The 24976-nt window shown below is 42.5% G+C and overlaps 1 protein-coding gene across 1 annotated transcript; it reads left to right on the top strand.

Annotated features, from left to right (window-relative positions):
- Window positions 1-288: 288 nt before the first annotated feature.
- LOC310879579 (nicotinamide phosphoribosyltransferase-like) lies at window positions 289-1767 on the top strand (the record flags this gene model as incomplete). Its single annotated transcript, XM_083794354.1, has 1 exon — window positions 289-1767. The coding sequence occupies one exon, from the start codon at window positions 289-291 to the stop codon at window positions 1765-1767; it is 1479 nt and encodes a 492-aa protein (XP_083650480.1).
- Between the last annotated feature and the right edge of the window lie 23209 nt (window positions 1768-24976).

The raw sequence follows: 24976 nt of genomic DNA, 5'->3' as shown, positions 1-24976 counted from the left end.
AGACCCCCCCCCACCCCCCAGTTGGGGGGTGGGGATGGGGTAATTTCCGGTGATAAGCTGAGTTTGATCAACTGTTGCAAGCCTACACTCATGGGCGTCAAGGGTGCCGGTGCAAATCGGCTTTGGTTGGCAACCGTGTCAACAGTTTGTCTTGTGTGTAGTCGTCAGACCAGAGCTCTGCTCAGCCTCTATACAATGACGCCTTTCAATTTGCTCAAACTATATTGAGAGAAACTTGTGGTGAAGCAGAAGCACTGAACTCCAGAACCACAATATTGAGCCTGAATCATGGAAACGGGAAAGACGGAGCACAGAGACGTGGATTTCAACATACTGCTTGCTACCGATTCCTACAAAGTGACGCATTACAAGCAGTATCCTCCCCACACCAGTAAGGTGTACTCCTACTTTGAGTGCCGCGAGCAGAGGACAGACCCCACCGAGAACAGAAAGATCAAGTACAACGAAACCGTCTTCTACGGACTCCAGTACATTCTCCACAAATACCTCAAAGGAAAGGTTGTGACTCCGGAGAAGATCCAGGAAGCCAAGGAAGTGTACAGGGAGCACTTTCAGGAGGACGTCTTCAACGAGATCGGCTGGAAGTACATCCTGGAGAAATACAGCGGCCACCTGCCAATAGAGATCAAGGCGGTTCCCGAAGGCAGCGTGATTACTCGAGGCAACGTTCTCTTCACCGTGGAGAGCACAGATCCAGAGTGCTTCTGGCTCACCAACTGGGTGGAGACCATACTGGTGCAGGTCTGGTACCCCATAACGGTGGCCACCAACTCCAGAGAGCAGAAGAGGATTCTGGCCAAGTATCTCTTGGAGACCTCCGGGAGCCTGGAAGGTCTGGAGTACAAACTGCATGACTTTGGCTACAGAGGAGTGTCTTCACAGGAGACCGCCGGGATCGGAGCATCGGCACACCTGATCAACTTCAAGGGGACAGACACGGTAGCTGGCATCGCAATCATTAAGAAATACTACGGCACTAAAGATCCAGTGCCTGGTTTTTCTATCCCCGCTGCGGAGCATAGCACCATCACAGCATGGGGTAAAGACCACGAGAGAGATGCCTTTGAGCACATCGTGAGGGAATTCCCCAATGTCCCCGTGTCTGTAGTCAGCGACAGCTACGACATCTACAACGCCTGCGAGAAGTTCTGGGGCGAGGACCTGAGGAGCCTGATAGAAACCCGTGGTGCGCATGCTCCGCTGGTGGTCCGACCGGACTCCGGAAAGCCTCTGGACACGGTGCTGAAGGTCTTGGAGATTCTGGGTAAGAAGTTCACACCCTCGGAGAACTCTTTAGGTTATAAGGTTCTGCCGCCGTACATCAGGGTCATACAAGGAGATGGAATCGATATCTACAGCCTGCTGGAGATTGTGGAAGGCATGAAGCAACATAGATGGGCCATCGAGAACATAGCGTTCGGTTCGGGAGGGTCCCTGCTGCAAAAGCTGTCACGGGACCTGCTCAGTTGCGCGTTCAAGTGTAGCTACGTGGTCACCAATGGCATGGGGGTTAACGTGTTCAAGGACCCGGTGGCAGACCCTAACAAGAGGTCCAAGAAAGGCTATCTGTCCCTGCACAGGACGCACAGCGGAGAGTTTGTTACCCTGGAGGAGGGAAGGGGAGAACTGGGAGAGCACGGTGCAGACCTGCTGTGCACGGTTTTCCAGAACGGCAAAATCGTGACGACGTACACGTTTGACGAAGTCAGGGACAATGCCAAGCTCAAAGACGAAGATCTTCCCTGAACCCCTGGCACCATGACCTTTTTTCACCAAGTATCAACTAACAACTTATTTTTTTACGACACTGTATATAGTTTATTTAAAAGGTAGGGGGTAAGTGAAATTGTTATATTGTTTTTGTTAAAAGGTTGAAGCAAGTTTTTGTTCAGTACAATTTTGTCGGCTCATTTTCTTCTGTCATCACCTCCAATTTCACCTTTCTATCCTGTATCCTGTGTGAGTTCACTCTCCTGATTTGGATCAAATTGGTATCATGACCTGAAAATGCTGTTTTCTGTTTACCAAAGAGCTGGAGCGACAAGGGGAACAAACACTATGTACCAGTGGTTCCCAAACGTTTACATGTCAAGGACCCCCAAATGGACACTCATTAGCCCGCGGATCCCCATTAGAAAAGGTATTTACGGCTCTAGCAGTGATTTTCAACCAAGGACCCCCATTTAATGTCATTTCTATCTCTGGGACTCCAATTTATATTGTAAAATCAATGTTAATTTAACTCTTGAGAGTGTACAAATGGAACCAAATGGACCGGTTAGGTATTTGTTACTAATCAGATATGAATGAACTCAGTTACTGCCGATGATGTCTTTGACGTCTTTTTGAGTTATTTATTGACTAAGTATAGTCTCGCTAATATCTACCATGTAGTAGCTTACCGGTCGTTAGGAACGCTCTCTTCCGCTGTGGTCCGTCCATTCACTCCATTATTTATAAGTGCACTCTTTAGCGGTGTTTTTCTCTGAATTGAATCTGATTGAACAGAACGTCGATGTTAGGAGCATAAGTGAACTAAGAACTTAACTATGTATACTATAGTATACATATTAAGTATACTATACACTATATAATGTTATGCCTACATAATATGCTATCTAAATTAGCAAAGAAACACATGACCAGTTAAAACCTGAGGCCGCAATCAGTTTTTGTAGAGTTCGCAACACTGGTAGAAAACTCAGCTCCACTGGTTTATTGATCACTGGGATCTTCTTCAGGAATGTTCTTCCTGAAGAAGATCCCAGTGAACTTTGCATCCCCTGCATCCCTCCACATCTGCCGGTTATAGCGCCACCATGAGGCCGATTTCTGCCAAACACATTGTTTATATTAGTCGCACAGATTTCATCCAAATCGGTACACATGATCTCGGTAGTCATGTGATCAAGATGATTTCTCAGATTCTACACTGCTTGGCAAAGATTGCCTTCCAAAGTTTTCATGGCACGTTTTGTAAAATGCTGCAAATGTCCCGCTCATCCAGAATTCTATCCTCAGAGATGCTATGAGTGATCTGGCTCTGCATTTCCTCAACAAAATGAAGAAAATTGTTGCAAAAAACAAACAAACAAAAAAACATTTTATATAACACGTTTATATTACTCCTAAACATTTTGCCAAACATCATACACACGCCTATCCTCCTGGTGGAGACCAAAAGGGCACTTTTTCTAGTTTGCATTGTAATCCCCATAGGGGGATTTTAGATCGCCGATAATATGAACTGTGTTTGAAAAATAAACAGGTCATTCCGGCCGTTTCACTCATATGGATATGAATAATCAACTGACTGAGAGAAAACGCACTGCTGCTGAATTAGTTACATTTTCGCTAGAAACAGACTGTATCAAATATGAGTGACTGACTGTCGTAAACGATACAGAGGCACGTCCATGGCAATATCGCAGAGACAGCTTGTTTATTTATGGACCACAATGCTTATATGAGACAATGTTATTCTCCATTACTTCTGTAAACGAGGGGATGAGTGAGTGATGTCAGGACTTCGGCGCTCTATTGGGAAGTAAGAATTTAACAAGCATCCATTACGTCCACTATTAGCCAATAATGGCTATAGCCTGCTGCTAGTGCTGTGAATTCAGCAGTGTTGCTAAGCAGCACAACCAGAAGCCTATATTTCTGGTCTACTGAGCACCCGGTCCACTACAGCAATTTATTATATTTAAAGCCCCTCAACAGATGGTGTGATTCAGAATGTTTGTGCAATTAGACCGACAATATATCCTACTGTAATGCGTACTGTAATGACCCTATGTTTGTGATCGCTCTCTTGACAAGGCCTGACAAACAGACACGGCCGAGTGGCGTCACAAAAGCAGATGTTTTAGGCCCTGCCGAGACACAAAATCTAAGCCTGCTTTGTGCGTGTCCAGTGCACATTGGATGAAATGGCTGGTGTTTACAACAGCCAGTCAATTGAACAGAAGTAGGGCAATGCATTTCACACATGAGATGAGCAATATCAATCCTCGCAGCAAATACGTTTCAGTTTGCCTATATTCTGTAAACAATTCTGTCTCAAGAACACTGTAAATAGCCTGTTATCCCTGTTATCCCCTCTGCAGATAATCTATTCAATTCATAACAAATAAAATAAAATAAAAACTCTTGATTGGTCAAGGCATGGACATGCTATGGTTTTAACCCATTCATTTCAAACTGGAAAAGCACGTGTCATAATTAGAAATTAGCATTGGCTATTCAAAAATTACACTTGTTTGAAGTGAGGGGCACCATTGTTTTCTTTTGTACATCACAAAAAGTAGGTTTTGACACTGGCAATGTTTCCGCACGACCGTGACAATATTTAAAATAATCACGTACATAATTGCGACCGTATAGGGCGAGGTCGCTTCTCGCCCTCAGGGCGTCTTACTGGTATTCTGAGCACAGATACAGATCAAACTGTAGTGTGCAGCTCTGCAGAGAGAGGCCGGTCCGGTAGTCGTCATAACAACGTATTGTGATGGGCCTTCGGCACCCTCCTGGTTTGATGATGTTTGGGCTGCAGTGACAGGACGCATTGTGTGAAAAAGCCATATGGCAGCTGGCATTAAGGCACCACATGAACGCTCCGCAGGACACCTCAGGAGAACGAGGCATGCAGGAGATGGAGGTGATGATACACACTGTATTCACAGCTAGTGCTTCTCCTAATTTCTCACATTTTAACTGCTTGTCTTGAGCCTGTAGAATATCGAACAATATTGAAATAGTGATATGTGACTTTCCACACTGCCCAGTCCTATGTGTCGTGTGCGCATTTCACGTGCAGTACATGCATTTTGCACCATATATATTCACCTAAAATGGTAAAAAAAGGAAAATCTACTGTGATATAAAAGCTTTTTGTTGCTTTAAAGCTATATTTTTTAGGTTTAAAGCTTGAATATTGCACTTAAAGGTGCACTATGTAACGTTCCTCTTCTACCGTGGATCTGACCCCGGTTGCCTGCGCAAGTGCTGTACATTTTTACCATTGAGCTAATAGTTGACCATCAGGTAAAAATCTATGTCAGATCCTGTGTCTACATGAGACATGACCTTCGACACGATCTAAATCTCTCGATAGAAGAGCAGGAGGACACAATTCAACCACCCCAATTGGGTTAATTGTGTTTTTAATTGTGATATGCATGGATCTCCCCATGGGTCTGAAATAAATATTGAAATTAATTTAATACAATTTATTGTATTAACATTACCATATGCAGCTTGGACAACATTCAATTATGCATTAAAACAATGTTACATCTTAGTCCCACTTTAAAGCTTCCAGTATATGTGGGAGTTAAATGTTAAACTATCTTGTTATCATGCTGCTTCCATCAGCTCCCGGCTGGAGATAAATCCATCAGTGAAGCCTTGGCCTCTTGTTATGTATGCTCCCTGTCTGAGGCTGTGGAGGGAGGCTAGACCCTCACTGGCAGCCGATGGCCAGAGGTTAAGGGTTAAGGACGAATGAGCTAAATGTTATTTCTTCTCACTCCATTTTCTTCCATATTTGCGTTTTAAAGCAGCTGAGGCTTTTATTAAGTGGGTCTAAATTGACTTGGTAATTCGCTGGGAACGGCGCGGCGTCAGACAGGAATAGTAATGAAGGTGGGGATAAAGACGAGACAAGGGGAGGATAGAGAGAGGGTGAAAGGAAAACAACCTCTTGTCAGCTCATGCAGGGACGCGTTCTGATGTCCGCAGCCCTACAAAGATGTGAATAAGGAAGCAGCCTTGGGAACCAGCGGTTCCCCAATACGTGGGCGCATAGTTCACGACTCACGAGTCTAAACTACTGTTTATCTGGAGATGATACGCCGCTGGGGATTTTCCCCCCAATCCAACCCTTGATGCTGTAGTGTGTGCCAAGCATACACTTTTGGCTTGCCTCTTGATGTCGCAAGAACGATGTATTTGGCGCTTCTCTGCGGTGACATGGGCATAAGGGCCATGCTTGCATGCGGGTCCTTTGTCTGGTACAAAGACATGGATGGGACTTCACATATAATTGCTGTGGTTTTTAGACCAGTGCAATTCTCTCTCTCTCTCTCTCTCTCTCTCTCTCTCTCTCTCTCTCTGTATATAGGACCCTCACTTTTATAGGCCCACGGACCTTCTTTCTTTAAAAAAAAAGAAGCTTGATAAGCTTTCATAGACTGGTACTGCTACAGTATACCTCTGCCTCTCAAAACCCAGAAACATGTTCAAAGATCTAGACTAGAATGAAACGTGTTTAGAAATCCTATTTTATACCAGAAGGAGGGTCAGACACATCTAGTTGGCATTCCAATCCATCAACCACATCTAAAGACAACATGAACCAGAGGAATTAATATAACAAGGTCCCTTTGAAATGCTAATGCTCACTGCTTAATGCGAAGTACAGCGTTTTAATTAGATTGTCTTTGCATTGTAATTGCTGGGTCTTCTGTTGCCTTTTTCTCCAGCATTGATAATTCATTAATTGTCCTTTTGGCATTTAATTAGACACTGTGTGGGAATCAAAAAGGCTTTATCAAGTCAACTTGTCAACAAGTAAAATGGAAATAAAACAGCTTAATATGCCCCGTAGTGTACACAACCATGCAGCGTTTCTCAAGGAAAAGGCTAAATATGTATGACAGAATAAAAAAGAACATACAGTAACAGTTGGCGATTGTTGTTGTTGTGTTGATGTTAGCTTGGACTTACCACACCATGTCACCATGTCACTCACTGCTTGTACCTGTATGAATAGTGACAAACAAATCTTGACAAATTTGATTCTAACAGACGGTGGTGATACTGTGATCTCTCAAACCACGGCAAACTCTTTTGTTTTGTAATTTACCTAATTTCTGATACCATGACTTTAAATCAATCATACCCTGAAGAAGGCAACCCGTTTGCCGAAATGTTGGAATAATAAAGTTTACAGCATCGTGACTACGAGTTGTGCAGACCTCTTTCCTTTCTTAGTCAGTTTTATCTCAGCACCTCCCCACTACTGGTGTGCGCTCCTACCTTTTTGTTTGTTTAAATCAATATTAAACATTAAATCAATGTGCCAATTACATAATAATTGTGAGAGGCTGGATCTGGAGTAAGTCCCTGTGACATACCATCTAGGCCCTAGATGGTATGTCACAGGGACTTACTCCAGTCCAGATCCAACCCTGAATGCCAAGCAGGCGTTGGGTCCCACCTTTATAGTCTTTGGTAGGCTATGACTCGGAATGAATCCCGACCTCCACATCTCATGTGCAAGGCTCCAACATAAGACCAATACATCACACACACACACCTGAGACTTTAAGCACTTAAACCCCGTTATACTTAGCTGATGGGGTCTACACTAGGAAACTCGGTCTTCACCTAAGACAGCTGATCTACAAGCTTACTGTGTGTGTGTGTGTGTGTGTGTGTGTGTGTGTGTGTGTGTGTGTGTGTGTGTGTGTGTGTGTGTGTGTGTGTGTGTGTGTGTGTGTGTGTGTGTGTGTGTGTGTGTGTGTGTGTGTGTGTGTGTGTGTGTGTGTGTGTGTGTGTGTGTGTGTGTGTGTGTGTGTGTGCGCGTGCGTGTGCGGTCCCTGCACATTACTACACCCAGCAGGAAGTATCCGTCACATTGGATCAGGAAGCATATCACTCATGTTTCCTAGATTTAATTAGCAGAGCCTGGCTAAACCTGCCCTTGGGAGTCCAGTTTTCCTTTCTCTTAATGGGTGCATTAATTAGATCAGAAAAGCACATTGTGTTTGTCCAATCAAAAGTTGACACTGTTCACTCGCTTGAAGTTTGTGTGTGTAAGCCTGGATACAGAAACACACACACACACACACACACACACACACACACACACACACACACACACACACACACACGGACGGTATGTGACAATATGTGTGCGCGTACACGCAAGCATGGGTGTGTGTATGTTGTGTGTCTCTTTATACAGACTAATGAGTGTTATGCCAATTTGAACAGGAACTAACAAGCAATTCTGGAATATTAAAAGGTGTCCGCCTAAAAAAAAATCGGTTTGCCTGAATTTTGTGTGGATTCACGAGCCTTTTCATTTATCTTCGTAAAGTGGATTATTTGCTTGTGTTGCTCAGTCCATAATTGCCATTAAAAGACAAGTGGGGAGATTATCATGATGAATGACGGTCTCCCCCCCCCCCCCCCCCCCCCGCTGGTCCCGTAATGACTGCAGGTCTCATTAATGCAGCGCTGCATCTGAGCAATGAGCCAGTTCACACAGAGGAGGAGATATAGTTTAATGTTTGCTGCGTCATATATGCACTGTAATGCTTAACCCATTAAAGGGATATTTCACTTAAAAAAAAAGCTATTTTTACCATCTGCTCAGGATTTCTTGATCACCCTGCAGGCAGTTAAACCCACAAACGTTTTTTTTTTTTTTTATAGCACAAAAATATAGTACATCTACAAGCCATGATGTGGTGCGTTGTTGTGAGCTTGTTCATCTGCTATTTTTGCAACTTTTGTGTGACACTGCAGAATACGACGAAGCATGCAAACTTATGAAAATGAAAAGAATAAATATGGAGTTACAGTATGACGTTTTTGCATGGCACCACCGATATGCTAATATTGGGATTGGCTGGAGGGTGTTCATTATTTTACAAATAACTTCACCCTGGGGTGCCTGGAGCCACCAGGCACCCCAGGGTGAAGTTATTTATTTTCATGTCTCTGTAGTAGTACCACCTCCCATCTAAGAATAAAGCAACTCTCCTTCAGATTTGATGTCGCAGCCTCATCTACCCGACAACATCAGAGATTTATTTTAATATCAAATATTTATTGAAATACATGATGGAGTTTGTGTGTGTGTGTGTGTGTGTGTGTGTGTCACCGGAGGTCAATCCAAAATAGTGTTTTACTTACATACTTGTGAAGGATTAAAGAATTAAGCAATTAAATCAAAATTTCCAAAAGAAATCCACGAATCACCTCTGGCTCCACCCTCCAATCCAGCACTGCAATGGACTAGTTAAAGGCACAGGCACACACCCAGAACCCCAGAGTAGAATAAAGGCCCAGGGGGCCGTCACGAAGGTCTCAAGTGAAGTTGAAAAAGTGCATTTTCACTTTTCAGTGGCAAACTGTGCATGCGTTGCACATGAAACTTAGAGATTAACGTGATAAATCACTAAACAGGAGCACAGTGGGTAAAAGCGATAAAGATAGTGAGACTATACGGTACTGTCTCGCTAGAGACATGCAAATACAACGGCCAGTCTCTGTGGCTGGAGCTAATGAAACAGGTTAAAGGGGTTTTCTTTTTCTTTTAACCACTCACGTCGCTTATACAGGGACACGGCTTTGTCTCACATAATGCAGGGTATCGCTCCGCCAATGCCCCCCCCTTGCAGTATCCCTGAGGACCCCCTACTAGGGGTCCCAGGACCCACTGTTGAAGACCCCTGCACTAGATCGAAGAGAGGAAGTATAAGTGTGACGCAACAGACAATAGCCCTTGTATTATTCTTTCTTGTATTCTGTGTTAAGTTTAGTTTTGGTCTGTAATTTATGTTTACCGCAGACCATTTTAACACCCTTGAACTGATTTTGACTGCATCCATCATCATCCGACAGTTCTTGGCTGTTGACAATATTGTCAATGATTCATCCGAGAGTTTAGAGGCAGGATCTTTCAAATGGAATCAACACACGAATAATTCTTCCTGCCAATGTTTCTCTCTTTCATATATTTGTTTTGAAAGCCAATCATCCATACTGGCGGGCACCGGGCCTATTTGCATATAGCTCGCCAATACCTGACACAGACAAATGAGGAAATACCACCGATATAACAAAAACACGATCACGGTCATAACGGTGCGAGTCCAATTGGACAAACGATAAAGTGTCATATAATCAGAATCAGAGTGCTGTCTGTCATACTAACTAGAGTCTTTGGACATGCCAGAATTGAGCTGGTCGCCAGACAGGCCGATTGGGAGCAGTCCATTGCTCCTCGCAACCCCATACAATAAACAACGGCCTCACTCAACCAACAACTTCAAATAAGTAAGCCTTGCCGAGCCATGAGGCCCATAGGGCACTCGGCAGGAGCCTATTTCATGTTTCTGGGGCATGAGAGGGCTTGATGTACAACCCCTTGGACATGACGCTACTCACAGGGACTTACCCCCCCAATCCAACCCTTGATGCTGAGTGCCAAGCCAGGAGGCACTGGGTCCCATTTTTATAGTCTTTGGTATGACTCGGCAGGGGATCGGACTCCGACCTCCCAGTCTCAGGGCGGACACTCTAACCACAAGGCCACTGAGCTGGTTCCAATAGTCTGAAGGTAATCTCTCAAGACAGATTCAGAGATCCGCAGCTGAATCTGTCGGCAACTCCCGTTACAATGTGTAGAGTTTGTTGTTAGTAGGAATGGAAAAAAAAGACGCACTACCGGAAGAGGAGGGCTGAAGGAGAGTGAATGCTTGGGCCGACATCCGGTCTCTCTTTTTCTTGTTTTTATTTTGGTGATGGGTTCCCAGATTGGCCTTGACGTAACCTTTGCCTCGGCCATACAGAGCGATGTGAGTGGAGTTGAGCAGGTAGAACCCAGTTCCACACTCATAAGACCACTCTACAGCTTAAAGAGATTCCATTCCTCTCCACTCAAAATAACCACCAGTAGATTTCCCCCACTCCCAGACCAGAGAATCCTGTATGCACCATTCAGCACCATGGACAGCGACACTGTCAGCAAAACACAAGCTCCAACTTCTAAACCCTAAAGAAATTATATATAAGACAGCTAATGACAATAAATCCTGCAGGCTAATACCTGCCATCTTTTTCTGTGTCCATTTTCTGTCTCAGTTCTTGTCCTGGAAGCGTTTCTTAGAAGCACAATGGTTCTTAGCAGCACAATGGTTCATAGCACACTTCCATTGTTGACAGTAATAGGCTATTTTATGTGTCGGGGCATGCAACGTTCACAGATGCTATTTTCGAATAGCAGATGTATAAACAGCAGTTTTAAAGTCACACAATCCTTAAAGTCCTTAAACCTGTGACTTTGGTAATAGGTGTTAGAAAACTCTGATGTTTGACAGGTTTTTCTCAGCTTTGTGATCTTCAACATTAAAGAATATCTCCTTCAACTATTTCCAGACATTCCACAGTATACACTATACAGTCTGACATGCCCTTTCATAATCTGAATAAATGACTATGCTCTGCCTTATATCAATTCTATCAAGAAAGATTATATCATCAAATACTGTGTGTGTGCGTGTGTGCATGTGTGCGTGCGTGCGTGCACTGCATACAATATATCACTTTTATAGTCTCTGTCAGGTGGAAATGTCATAATCTTATTTTCTCCAAACTATACTTTTGAGAATTCAAATTGAAAAATAGCAAAAGTAACAGATCTACTTTCGATGCTTATGTGTGACGCTGTAGTGTATATATATATATATATATATATATATATATATATACACTCAAAATAATAAATCTGTCTTCACTCAAAAAAAAAAAATATATATATATATATATATATATATATATATATATATATATATATATATATATATATATATACACTGTATGCAGTGTTAATACAGGACACATTCATATTTATATATACTTATTACTTTACTTAACCCATTCTGACCTGAGATCAGATTCATACCAGGTTTCCACTGGACACACGCTGGTCTGACGAACCCATTCTGACCTGAGATCAGATTCTAAAAATGTCAGTCGTTCTTCGATTTTTCAAAAATAGCAAAAGCATGACATGATGCTGACACCAAAATGGGTGCCCGGTCAGAATGGGTTAATAAGTGATTCAGAATACCTTTTTTTCCACCACTGCTACTAACACGGCTGCTAATGTCATCCAATGTCACTTTCCTTTTCACTTTGCTGGTTGCTCTAGAATAATGTACCATAAATGCATAAAATGTCAATCATGGAATCGCTGTCAGTCAGGCCAAAAATGTGCCATTGGGTTAAAGTATTTGTCCTGCTATGGCAATATCTGGCTATGGCGATGCCAACACCTGACTGGTACCCTATAATAATTGAGTCCTGCAGTCAGTGTTGTTCAGAATATGCATGAATTATTCTTGTCAGAGAGGGGTTCATTTTTGTGCTGTTAAACTCACCCTCGAGAGAAGACAACACTTTTAGGGTGGGTAGTTATAGTTTCTGATAACATTTTAGGCAAGAAATGGGACACAGTTTGCTCGATTATTTTCACATCTACATCAGATACAGTTGTGTGATGTGAACAGCTTACTGTAGGTTAAACAGGTAGTTGGTAATATTTGGGAGCTACATGGTGGCAAGTATGTATAGGCTACACAGTATACAGTAACATATAGAAATATACACATCATATAAATAGTTTTTTTTGCTTCACTAGGGCTCTAAAGCAGCAGAGCTACGTGGGGTGAAGTGACACATTGGCGTCATGGTGGCACTGGTTCCAATGTGGTCCAATGTCAGAAATACACAGCCTCCCCTATTACTATTCATGGAGGACAGATCAATCAGTTAGTTCATATACTATACCTAGGAGTAGAAATAGACCACCCGCTGCCATGGGAAGATTGCAGTACATTGATTTCCATGTGTAGGAAAAACAAAGCAAATCATTTATTTTCTTCAACGTCTAAGATGTTTTGGGGGCAAGGAGACAGATTATTTTGTTTTTCACATTATTGTGAGGGTTCTATATATATATATACTGTATGGCTGGCAAGAAATATCACTACGAACACTATGTTCTGAATGGGGAATATAAATGTCTGTCTTTAAAAAGGAGATCTAATGTTCCAAAATTCAATAAACTGATGTCCTTTGTTCATCCGTTGATTTGGAGCCCTTAGGGCTCCATTTTCGTCACCGCTAAACCCCTTATACCTAAACTTATTTGCTTTTTTTTACTATTTTGAAAAACATTTTTGAATAGTTCAACTAGCCAATCTACATTGATACGTTGTGAGCTTGTAGACTGGCCATTTTAACTATTCAAAAATGTTTTGTAGTAGTAGTAAAAAAAGGTTTAGGGTTTAGCTGTGACGAAAACGGAGCCCTAATTTCTTTAGGCAAGCTATAGAAGACAGGTTTAAAAGGAGGGTATAGGCCAGGGAGTCACACTTATTGATGGCTGTCGGTTGGGCATAATAGTATAATGAATTCATCCCCATGTTTGTGCCGAATCTGGGGGGCAATGAGATCAGTGGAGCTTGTGGGCGAGTTGAAGTATAGTCAAACGGGTACATGGGCAGTGAACCCTCGATGCCCACATAATATCAGTACTATGACAGAGCAGGGAACTGGACCCACACTAAGGAAGGGCTGTGGTGAGGTGCTGACCACTGGGAACAAACTATTTTTATTTTTTTAAACGACGAAAAGCTTTTACTGGACATAATTACAGACACTCTGTAGAATTCAAAGATTGCTGAAGAGCTGTCTGGCTTGAGAGATAATTACGACAGAGTATAAACGTAGGGTTTAGGTGAGCCAGCAGAAATCTTTCAGTATTTCAGCTGCGCCTGACCAGTCTCACTGTCCCAGTAGGTTAGTCAATCTAAGGTTTGATCCAAAATAAATCGCAATAGTAATCATTCAAGTTTTTTTTTATGATCCTTAGGGTCATCCAATTCCAAATATAATAGATATTGTGAATTAAATAAGTAGTGGATCATGGTAAATTCAGGGGTTGAAAGTTGGCGTACCATTAAAAATCAATCTGCCTAATGATGATGTCACTGGAAGACTGTTTCTAAACTTCCCACAGCCCTCCTATGAGACACAGACTGAGAAAAAATCGTGCCATTTTATCATGATTATTAGTGATGACCTTTTATATGAAGATAGGTTGAAAAGTGGTGAAGTGGTCCTTTAAGACCTGAGGCCAATTCTACGAATGCTTTCTAAACGAATAGTTTCCGTACTTTCAATATTTTGTCATGAATGTTCAAAAATAGCAGAGGTACAAGCTCACAGTGTGGCACAAAGTGATGTGCTGTGAGTTTGCCTGTACTGCTATTTTTGAATAGCCAAGAATCTAAAATGACGCATGATGCCTTCACGGTTTATTAATGAACATGTCAATCAATACACGATTGCATGCAAATATGCCAGATTTGTTTCCTCAGCAACAAACCCAATCTGTTTGAAAAGTTGAATTTGTTTTGGGTTTTTCCTTTTGCTTAGATGTTTTTGTTTTGTTTTGTTGCATGAAATGCATTGATTATGTGGCTGATGTGTGGGTTAGAACAGGGAACAGGGAAGAGATAAGAGAGAAGTCTGAAAATAACAAGTTACCGTCAAAGCAATTGTGTTGAATACTGCAGAAAATGTGAGGAAGACAGTAGTGCTTCTCAAACATTTTCATGTCAAGGACCTCCAAATTATTAACAAAGTATTAATGAGATCTTGTGACTAAATAATAACATTAAGTGCATTGAATCCATTGGATCACAGGGTGTTTTTCTTCTCCATTTCCTGACAATAAAGGGCTCGAGGCATAAAGGGCTTCCTCTCGACAGTGAATATATTGAATTAGAGTGCTTGTCAAAAACCAATGCGAAGAAATACATGCTTTCTACAAATTATCTTTTTTTTCTTTCTTTCTCTGACACTTACTCGTTTGGAGCAAATTTTCCTAGCCTATTTATTATCCACCTCCCACCTGCTGGTGTCTCCCACTTTTGACCGCAACGATATTCCAAACATCTCCCTGCCGGCATCCCACCCACTGGTTCCTGTGGTAGGCGTCTCTCTCGGCCGAGAACAAACAGGATCGCAATAATGAGATTTGTGAAAATTGTCACTATCCTCCTCCGCAGCTCCCTATGGTGCCCCAAAATAAAATGACAGAATGGCAGCATTATGTGCTATGAAGTAAAGGAAATGGAGCAAATACAACCCCTTAAACAGCATCAAAACTCATTCCGCGGAAACGGCAGATCAGCTACTTTCGGCATAGAGATTTGCAGCGTAGAGGAGTGGGCCTTTAGGGCCATATCTTGCACGCTGCCTTACCCCTTATAACTTTGTAGGCATTTCTTCTTATTTTTTTTACTATTTTGAAAATAATTTTTAAGTTGTGAAAATAGCCGCTCTACATCAACGCGTTGTGGGCAAGACACTGTAGGGCCCCTAGACCAATATCTCAGCTATAAATGTTTCAAACACAATAAATCTTAACTGGTACAACAAGTATCTGTTTCCATGAATATCATTTAATGTTGTACCTTAGGAGGAGGACGGTCCCTATATTTGGGGCATGTCATTAGTGAACAATCAACACCGCCTTCTAGGACAACCTGTTGCTTTCATGGATTGGTGGGGCGTTTGTGCCGCTCCGCCAATGTATTTGTAAGTGGCAGTGTGTACAATAGAACCCCATTATGTTCATGCACTTCATCGTGAGCATACGTCAGCACTGCAGTTCCGGTCATATGTTAAGAGAGGTTACCACACGGTACAGCGCGTACTCGCATAAACAGGTGGGGCATTCCCAACATGCCCGTTTTATAACTGAAATAACTGTACTGGGTACTTGACTGAGTCAGAGGGAGTCAGTGAACTCACTCTGACAACAGGTACACACTATTGCTAGCCAGTACATGTCCAGGTGGGGAATGCTTTCCCAACTCGCATCATTTACACGACTTGCACGAGTAGATCTAAATTGAGTATATCTAAATGTAGCTGCTGTACTGTACAGTAAGTTAAAGGACCAAACTTGTGCTCTGGCATGTTTGGCCCATAGACTATGATGACTCACACTATACTTGACATTAATGTTCAGTGCCGGCCATTTTCCAAAGCAATGCTTTTTTATTTTTTTAAAGGAGTACCTTACGCCGTCGTTCACTCTTTGGTCTAAAAAGAGAGACTCTTCAAAAGGTTCAAAGGCTTTGATGAAGAGGCTAGTTGAACAGTTAAAAAACATGCCCACGTTTCTGCCTCAAGTGCTCAAGTCCTTGATGATGACCACTTGAGGCCAAAACATGTTGATAGCTGCTGTAGTGTATACGTTATCCAACACACTACATGTTTTTGTCAAAGATATGATCTATTATCTGGGAAAGAAACATCTCTGTAACACCAATTACAATGTAGGCATTTAGCAGACCGTCCTAACTATCAGGAGCAGGCGGCAGGGACAGTCGCTGATCGGTGACTGGGGACCAGCTCTGTGTCCAAGGTCAGTGCCTCGGTCAAATGCACTGGAAGACTAATGTCCCTAAGTGCACATGCTGTATGGGGTGTGTGTGTGTGTGTGTGTGCGTGTGTGCGTGTGCGCGTGTGCGTGTGTGCAGTGATGCTCAACCAAATCATAGGACCCCCAGTTTGGGAGATTTGAGTGGGCCGGAGGTTATAGAGGACGAGTTGCCGATTATAGTTCAGGCATGCAGTTATACAGTAGGCTGAGAGGAGGGGTGAAAAAATGGGGTAAAAAAAAGCCTGCAAGTCAGGAAGAAGGATGCAGGTTGAGACACTCTTATCCTCCGTGTGTGTCAGCCTAGCAGCCTGAGCACCCTCCCTTCCAACCCAATTCTAGCCTGTATTGTGAGGGCGATAAAACCTGGTTGAATTTACGTCACTGTTTCCTCCTCTTTTTCTTTTACTCCTCAGAAAATGGGGTAAAAAAACCCCACATTTGTGTGCTGTCATTGCTGTTGCGTCCCGTTGACTCACCTGCCAGTGAGGAGCCCCCACCGGGAGAATGCAGGGCTTTAAGTTCTACTCCTCCCGCCCAACACTCCATGCTGACAGGTGCTGCCCCAGCCAGTAGGAGCACGTGCAGCGACCATTATCACCCTTCCTGCCCGAACACAGGCCAATCGCGTCTACTATAAACGCTCGACAAAGCACCACGTGGATTTGCACCACGTGGATTTGAACCCACAACCTCTGTGATGGTGGGCAGACACTTTACAGTACCACTGCGCCACCTGAGCGCCCCAGTTTCCTCCCTTCCGTTCGTTAGGATAGCGAGTCAGCTGAGAGGGACCGCAAGCGCTACAATATGCATTGGGGCTTATAGCCACGGACCCCCATTCCATTTGGATCCACTTGTACACTCTCAGAGTAACGCACCTGTAAGTGTCCAATTTGGTTCCTAACTATGGATCATTTAGCCAGGGACCTCCTGGAACCCCGTCCTCCAGGAACCTTGACTGTCCTGCAGAACCCCCACCCCATTGAGAACCCTGGCGTCCAAAAACCTATTGCATATTTTACCCATTCAATTAATGTACGGGAATGTGTGCATGTCGGCTATCTCATGAGTTTAAACGGTGCTAGCATATCATTTTACATATTAAAAGCAACCACTGTTTTGCATGTACAGCATAGTAGTGCGTATAGATTTTTTTAGCCTAAAGGGAAGGTTCTCATAGAACTATATACTGGGATATCATTGTGTACTGAGACAGTCCCCGTATACTTGGTGTCAAGAAAAAAAAGGTCTAACCTTGAACATGAGCATGGCACAGCTATTTTTCTCTTGGTTTTGGACTACACAGCAAAGTCTTGAATGCTAATTTATCCATTTCTAACTCCCAACTTCCCAAGAGTGTAGAACCCTATCAGAGTCAAGCTCAAGAATGGATTTTACAGTGCTGACATACAGTATATGGTCATGCTGAAGCTACAGTATACTCTACTGGACAATGGAACTCCAGTAGATGCTTCTTTAGCATCCTGCGCTTTTTACAAATTAATTAGGCAATATTACACAAGAGAATGTTCTTTATCAAATGCACGCCTGCATTTCCGAAAGGTATCGCAGAGGTGCATTTTGAAGATGAAGAACAACACCACAAATGTCCCAAGAAACTAGCCTATAGCCACCATGTCTGCTGCGCTCTGAGAGAAAAGCAAGGCTGAATTCTTTGTTTTGATTAGCCGTGCCATTATTGTGGTTTAAGCACGGCTAGAACGCTATTTCAACCAATCAGATTGCTTCCTCGAAACGACCTGTTGTATAATATGTATTTGGCCTTTTCTCAATCATTTCATCACACTTGCTCCACCAAGGGTTGGCTCAAACTTCAGGTTACTGAGCGGAGCGGAGCGGCCGATAATTCCGCTCTTCGCTCTCGACGGCTTTTGTTACGCTCACGTTCATCTCCCCCACGCCGCTCCCCACTCGCTCAGCGCTCACCTTCATTTGCGCATTGAGCGCTCCGTGCTCGCTCCCAGCTCCACTCAGATGCCCGCTCCGCTCAGCAGAAAAATAAAATGCTGTTTTCCTGAAATTGGCTAATTAAACCTGAAGGCCTTCGTTTCAGCATGTTGCAGCAACATGCAGTCTTTTTTGGAGCATGATGTAAATTAGCTTGATTTCGTTATTTAAAATATCATAGAATAATTAAAACAGACCCAGTTCAAATGTATCAACCGAAGTATGGCATTTGTTTTAATGTACCACTGCGAGCACCATGCCGCAAGTTTGTAGGCTACCCATCGTCATGTGTCCAAATCCAAAAGAACAGATATGTAAACTGTCGACACGCAATGTCTGTCTATTCTCATGGACAGTCCGTGAAGCAGATTACGGGTATGGGCTTGAGAGCAGGCTCGGCGCCAGGATGAAAGCAATTGAGATTTTGAGGGGGCACAAAGGCAAAGAGGTTGATTTAAGGGCGCAAATATTCCCGTTGCCCCCCCGTGGTGCCGGGCCTGCTTGAGAGGCAATGATTGATGTAAACTGCTAGCCAAGCTTGTACAGTGCCGTGCCGTGTGCACTGAGCGGCTCGGAGCGGCTCGGAGCGGAGGACAGTTCTCGCTCCGGAAGTCAATCTGACCCATTTAACCCATTCTGACCTGAGATCAGATTCATACGAGGTTTCCACTGGACACACACTGGTCTGATGAACCCATTCTGACCTGAGATCAGATTCTAAAAATGTCAGTCGCTCTTCGATTTTTCAAAAATAGCAGACCTACAAGCTCGTATCGCGCCACTCGGTGGCGCGATATGAGCTTGTAGATCTGCTATTTTTCAATAGCTAAAGCATAACATGATGCTGACACCAAAATCGGTGCCCGGTCAGAATAGGTTAAAAACCCGCTCCGCGCTCACGTCAAAATCCCCTCGCTCCGCTCCTCGCTCGCTCCTCTCCTCTCACATGCTCTGACACACACACACACACACACAGTGTAACTATAACCAGTAAGACACCTGAGGGCGGTCGTGTGCACGCATCCGCCTTGTTGACGGCAGACTGCTGGGTGAGCGCTGGCGCTTTGGTATGGGGGGTACAGGTCTTGATGAGGCCAGATCAACATATGGAATGTCAGAACAGGTCAGCTCCATACAGTATAGGAGATCTAAGGGTGAAAATGTAAATTGCGTTCCAATTTTTTAAACTTGTGTCACAACATTTCACTTTTTTTATCCTCTTCTTTTTTTGTACTACAACTCATGAAAAGCAAGTTTGTCCAACAGTCCAGGCTGTTTTATTGACCAAGAGACCTGGACTTGGTTGCATTAAATACGTATCACTGGGCAATGGAATGATCAAACAGTCTTTTCACAGCCTGCTGATTAACATATATGCTTGAGGAATTGAGGAATGATAGCTACAGTGCTGTGGAGGAAGTAGATGTATTCATATTTCATGACTGCAAACTAGAACTGTGGGACAGAGATGCTTGAGATGAGGTGTGATGCCTGAAAATCCAATCAGCATGAAGGCAAACCAGGTAATATGGGGACAAGGTTGGCGGAGGGTGTGTAGAGCCCAGGATCACATTAGATCATTGACACAGGGGTGAAAAAAGGGTTACAAAATCGTTGGATATTGTATAGCTGTTGGGCAGAAACCTTGCATTAAAAAAAAAAAAACATCATCACCCTCCCATGCCCGGCTTCCCTCGGGTTTGTGTGGACACTCGGTGGTGGGCAACGACTTATGCCACCCATGCAAGCTCATTTCTCATTTCATTTCTCATTCTCATTTTGACCTGAGATCAGATTCTAACATCCTGACAGTTTTCTGAAAAAGCTATGTTTCTATGTCAGTCGTTCTTCGATTTAAAAAAATAGCAGACCTACAAGCTCGTGAGCTTGTAGATCTGCTATTTTTCAATAGCTAAAGCATAACATAACATAATGATAACACCAAAAGAGGTTTCCGCCCCAAAATGGGTTAAAGTGTGTTTTCTCTTACAAGGTGTACATGGTTCCCCCTGACCAGCGATGAGACGTGATTTGAAGTGAACAGTTCTGTGTGAACTCTACTGCTTTAAGGAGGCACACAGAACTAAAGGAAATGCAGCGTGTTAACATCCACAAGTCTTCAGTAAAGACCAAGAGACATGACCTCGTATGGACTCGAAATGTCGATTTGATGAGCATAGATTAAAGTATTGTATTACATCAGTGGTGGACAGTAACTATAAGTACATTTACTTGGGTACTGTACTGCACTGCACTGTACTGTATATATACTCACACACTATAACTACTACATTTCAAAGTCAATATTGTACTTTTGACTTCCCTTAGGGAAGTCAAAAGTACAATATCCCTTCCTATAGGGAAGTTCCCTATAGGACGGGATCAAATTATGTTACCGATTAACCACTAAAACACCATTTCAATCACTGGGCAATTTTTATGTATACAGGGTAGTGAAAATATCAGTTCTATTGAACGTTTTTAAAGCAAGCACGCCAGCAGGAAGAATTTGACAGAGCAACATTCACTTGTACACTTGTAGTGTAGAGAGTATTTGACCAGGAGTATCTACTTTGACTCAAGTAATGTGTGGACCCAAAATGGCTATTTGATGAGGGAAATATTGTATTTCACCACCAGGAATGTGAACATTGCCTCATACTGCATCGAATGAAGATATTATTGCTCCCCCAGTCGGAGTGCTCGGTTGCTCAGGAGGGTTTGGTATGAGCTAGGATTTCGCTGCTAGTCGGGTGAAAACCTTGTATGTCCAAAACCGCGTTCCTTTCTTATTATACAAAAATAATAATCATAATAAAGTAGTGAAAAGTCATACACCTCAAAATCTTACAAATTATGGCACTTGAGTGAATGCTCAAACTGGTACAATTACATCAACATTTCATAAAATTGTCTTAAGACTATATGCATCATGATGCATTGTGAGCTTGTACTGTAGATTGGCTACGTTCAGTTTTAACACTAATTATGCTAATGCCGTGTATACATGTCCTTTCTAATCCCCCCCGTGGGAGGCCTTGGACGTGTATACACATCTTTAGGTCCTTTTTAATTATATCAAACGAGATCGCTATAATTCAACTTTCTTTTTTTTTCTTTTTCTTTTTTGGCATTTCCTTCTTCAGCGATCTCCTTGTGTTTCGCACATGCCCACTGCCATTCACTTCCTTGTTTACGGGCCGACTAAAATGGCTCATAACTCTACTCTCTCCATGGTTTTGACCAAAGCACTGATGTTCTGTGATCATTTATGAATTCAGCATGCATTTAGTTTGGAATAATAACGCTTCTAGAGAGACATTAGATGTGATAGCGTGATGTAATAATGGAAGATTATAGTCTCCCGATTTTGGGGGGAAATGGGAGGCAGGCCTTCCATTTCTAAAATCTGCCTCATATGCTTGGCACTTTATTATGAAAGACTCTGGCAGCAAAAGAAGTGTTAAATGACTTGTTCACCCAAACAAATTACTTATTTTCTATGGATTACTCATCCCATGAAGCCTTGAATCCGTGGATATTTTATTTGTTTTTGTCACATTCCTAAGCCAATAATTTGATGACCGTGTGGCGGGTGCTCGCCTCAAATGATTGGTTTAGTAAGGCGACAAAAACAAAGAAATATCAATATGAAAAAAAGTCTCATTTGGGTGAGTAATTGATAGAAAAACAAGAATGACATGCATATCATTAACTGCCAAGTTAAACAAGCGGTCTCCATTGTGCATCTGTCCCCCCGTTTTTTTTTCCCTATTCTTTTTTGTCATTATTTTTTAACGTGTATGTTTTCTCATGTGACAACCTCGCGGCCGTTGTTTTCTTTTGTTGGTTTAATCATTGTGTTTTGTTCTGTAGCTCCAGTTAGCTCATAATATTAGCCGCTGTAGAGTTATACTGCGGCGTGCGGGCGTTGCAGAGTCTGCATTAACACTTCCACGTTGCAGCCTTTTTTACTGTAACCTGTGATGACTATAATAACTATACACAATTACACATGATTGTTTTATGCATTCTTACTTGTTTACATGGAAACATCAGCACCAATAGCAGCAGCAGAATGCAGAGAGACAGTGTAGTGTCTCAGTAAACTACAGGATCATAGAATGCAGAGACAGTGTAGTGTCTCAGTAAACTATAGGATCATAGAATGCAGAGAGACAGTGTAGTGTCTCAGTAAACTATAGGATCATAGAATGCAGAGAGACAGTGTAGTGTCTCAGTAAACTATAGGATCATAGAATGCAGAGAGACAGTGTAGTGTCTCAGTAAACTATAGGATCATAGAATGCAGAGAGACAGTGTAGTGTCTCGGTAAACTACAGGATCATAGAATGCAGAGAGACAGTGTAGTGTCTCAGTAAACTATAGGATCATAGAATGCAGAGAGACAGTGTAGTGTCTCAGTAAACTATAGGATCATAGAATGCAGAGAGACAGTGTAGTGTCTCGGTAAACTACAGGATCATAGAATGCAGAGAGACAGTGTAGTGTCTCAGTAAACTATAGGATCATAGAATGCAGAGAGACAGTGTAGTGTCTCAGTAAACTATAGGATCATAGGATGCAGAGAGACAGTGTAGTGTCTCAGTAAACTACAGGATCATAGAATGCAGAGAGACAGTGTAGCGTCTCAGTAAACTATAGGATCATAGAATGCAGAGACAGTGTAGTGTCTCAGTAAACTATAGGATCATAGAATGCAGAGAGACAGTGTAGTGTCTCAGTAAACTACAGGATCATAGCATGCAGAGAGACAGTGTATAGTGTCTCAGTAAACTACAGGATCATAGAATGCAGAGAAGACAGTACACTGTCCCAATCTACAAACAAAATTATCAATTAAAAGCCAGTAAAAGTATGCCTACTTGTAAAGTACAAAAGTATTGGCATCAAAATATACATAATATACCAAAAGTTTAAAAAACAAATGACAAAAGTACTCATTATGCAGAATGTTTGCCTCTGCCTAAAAAAAGCCTAGTGGATTTTCTTTATTTTTATTTTTATATTTTTTAACTTTTGACTGGCAAACACTAATAACAATTTACAATTTACAATTTAGGCATTTAGCAGACGCTCTTAATCCAGAGCGACTTACATTTAAGCAAGAACAAAAGCATGGGAATACATCACATAAAAGCATTTATCATGAAACATGCGTAAGCTAAGAAAGTAACAGTAGAATATCTATATAATGAAACTATACATACACTATACATATAAACTATACATATTTACTACTATGCTATACATATGTACTATGGCGTGCTATGACTATATACAATACAATTATAGTGCTGTCTACATAACATGCTATAAGTCTGTGTCAAATGCTATCTAAGCCAACAGAAATGCTATCTAAGGGGTTAGGGTAAGTGCTAACAATCAAGCAATGGGACAATTAAATCAGGCTTGTGGTTAACGTTGCCACGTTGAAATAACAATACAGAGGAAGGCTCTGGCTTTCATCCACATTCCTGGCCAGTCTTTCTACTCAAAGATTGAAACGCTATAAGCTTCCGTTTTAGAATGCCCTAAGCTAAAACACATCCCCTCAGAGAGAGGATCTGAGGTACCGAGACAGCGGAATGTCTGTTCTGTCGAGATTTAGAGAGGTATTTTCAACACATCTTTTATCTGGCATGCAGTCATTGGAAAAGACAAGATATCTGATGTGTTTATTCTTATTTCTTTAACTGTGAAAGAAGAATGGGCTATTCTTTATTAGAGACATGTCGCTGCCGCCTTTCACAGCTTTTTTCCCATTATCGTAGATTTAAAAGTCTTTATAATGGATACCCTGTCCTGTTTTTTACATGTACAGTAGTACTAATGATGTACTTCACGGTTAGGTTTCATTATATCTTTGGTGTGGGTGTATTATTAGAGGTTTTAAATCTCTCTCTCTCTCTCTCTCCCCCTCTCTCTCTCTCTTGGTGTATGTATCAACGAATAGGTTTTGCAATGATACAGTACATATATATAGCACAACCTTCAAACGCCTCGCTTCTGCGAAACCTTGAAGAATGCATGGAGGTCTTATATAGCCGCACAAAGGGGACTGATGGAACAGAATCCATATAATATGTTGAGCTGTGATTAAAGAGACTGTGTGAGAGGGCTGGAGATGGAGAGATGAATGAATGACAGAGTGAGGCTGCTGAGCTCTCTCGCCCTCCGCATCCACACAGCATCTGTTCCGGCTCAAACCTCAGCCTCGGCTCCTCACAGCTGTCTGCGGCAATCAAGCAACTGCCACACACAGACACACACACACACACACACACACACACACACACACACACACACACACACACACACACACACACACACACACACACACACACACACACACAGACACACACACACACACACACACACACACCCCCCTATACCATGGCATTCATGCACGTCCGCGTCCCTCTCTTCCCCCCCTCCCACTTAACATCAGAAGATATCACTCTTCCGCAGCTCTCTCCAGATCTTTAAAACATTCTCAGATTCACTGAAGCCTTGCCTTTCCTCATTTTCTTGCTCTTTATTATGCAGCTCATCACTTTGAAACCTCTGGAAACCCAATTGTGTGACATCTCTCTGTCTCCCTTGCTGGTTTTTTCAGCCTGACATATATGTTCTTGTGTGCCGAGAATTGCAGATCTATAAACACCTAATGATGCAATGTGACGTAACATAAGCTTGTACATT

The sequence above is a fragment of the Protomyctophum parallelum genome (genome assembly GCF_964188405.1).
Source record: "Protomyctophum parallelum genome assembly, chromosome: 21".
NCBI classification, from domain to species: domain Eukaryota; kingdom Metazoa; phylum Chordata; class Actinopteri; order Myctophiformes; family Myctophidae; genus Protomyctophum; species Protomyctophum parallelum.
Note: the sequence above shows the minus strand (reverse complement) of the source record. Positions and strands in the feature narration are given on the sequence as shown.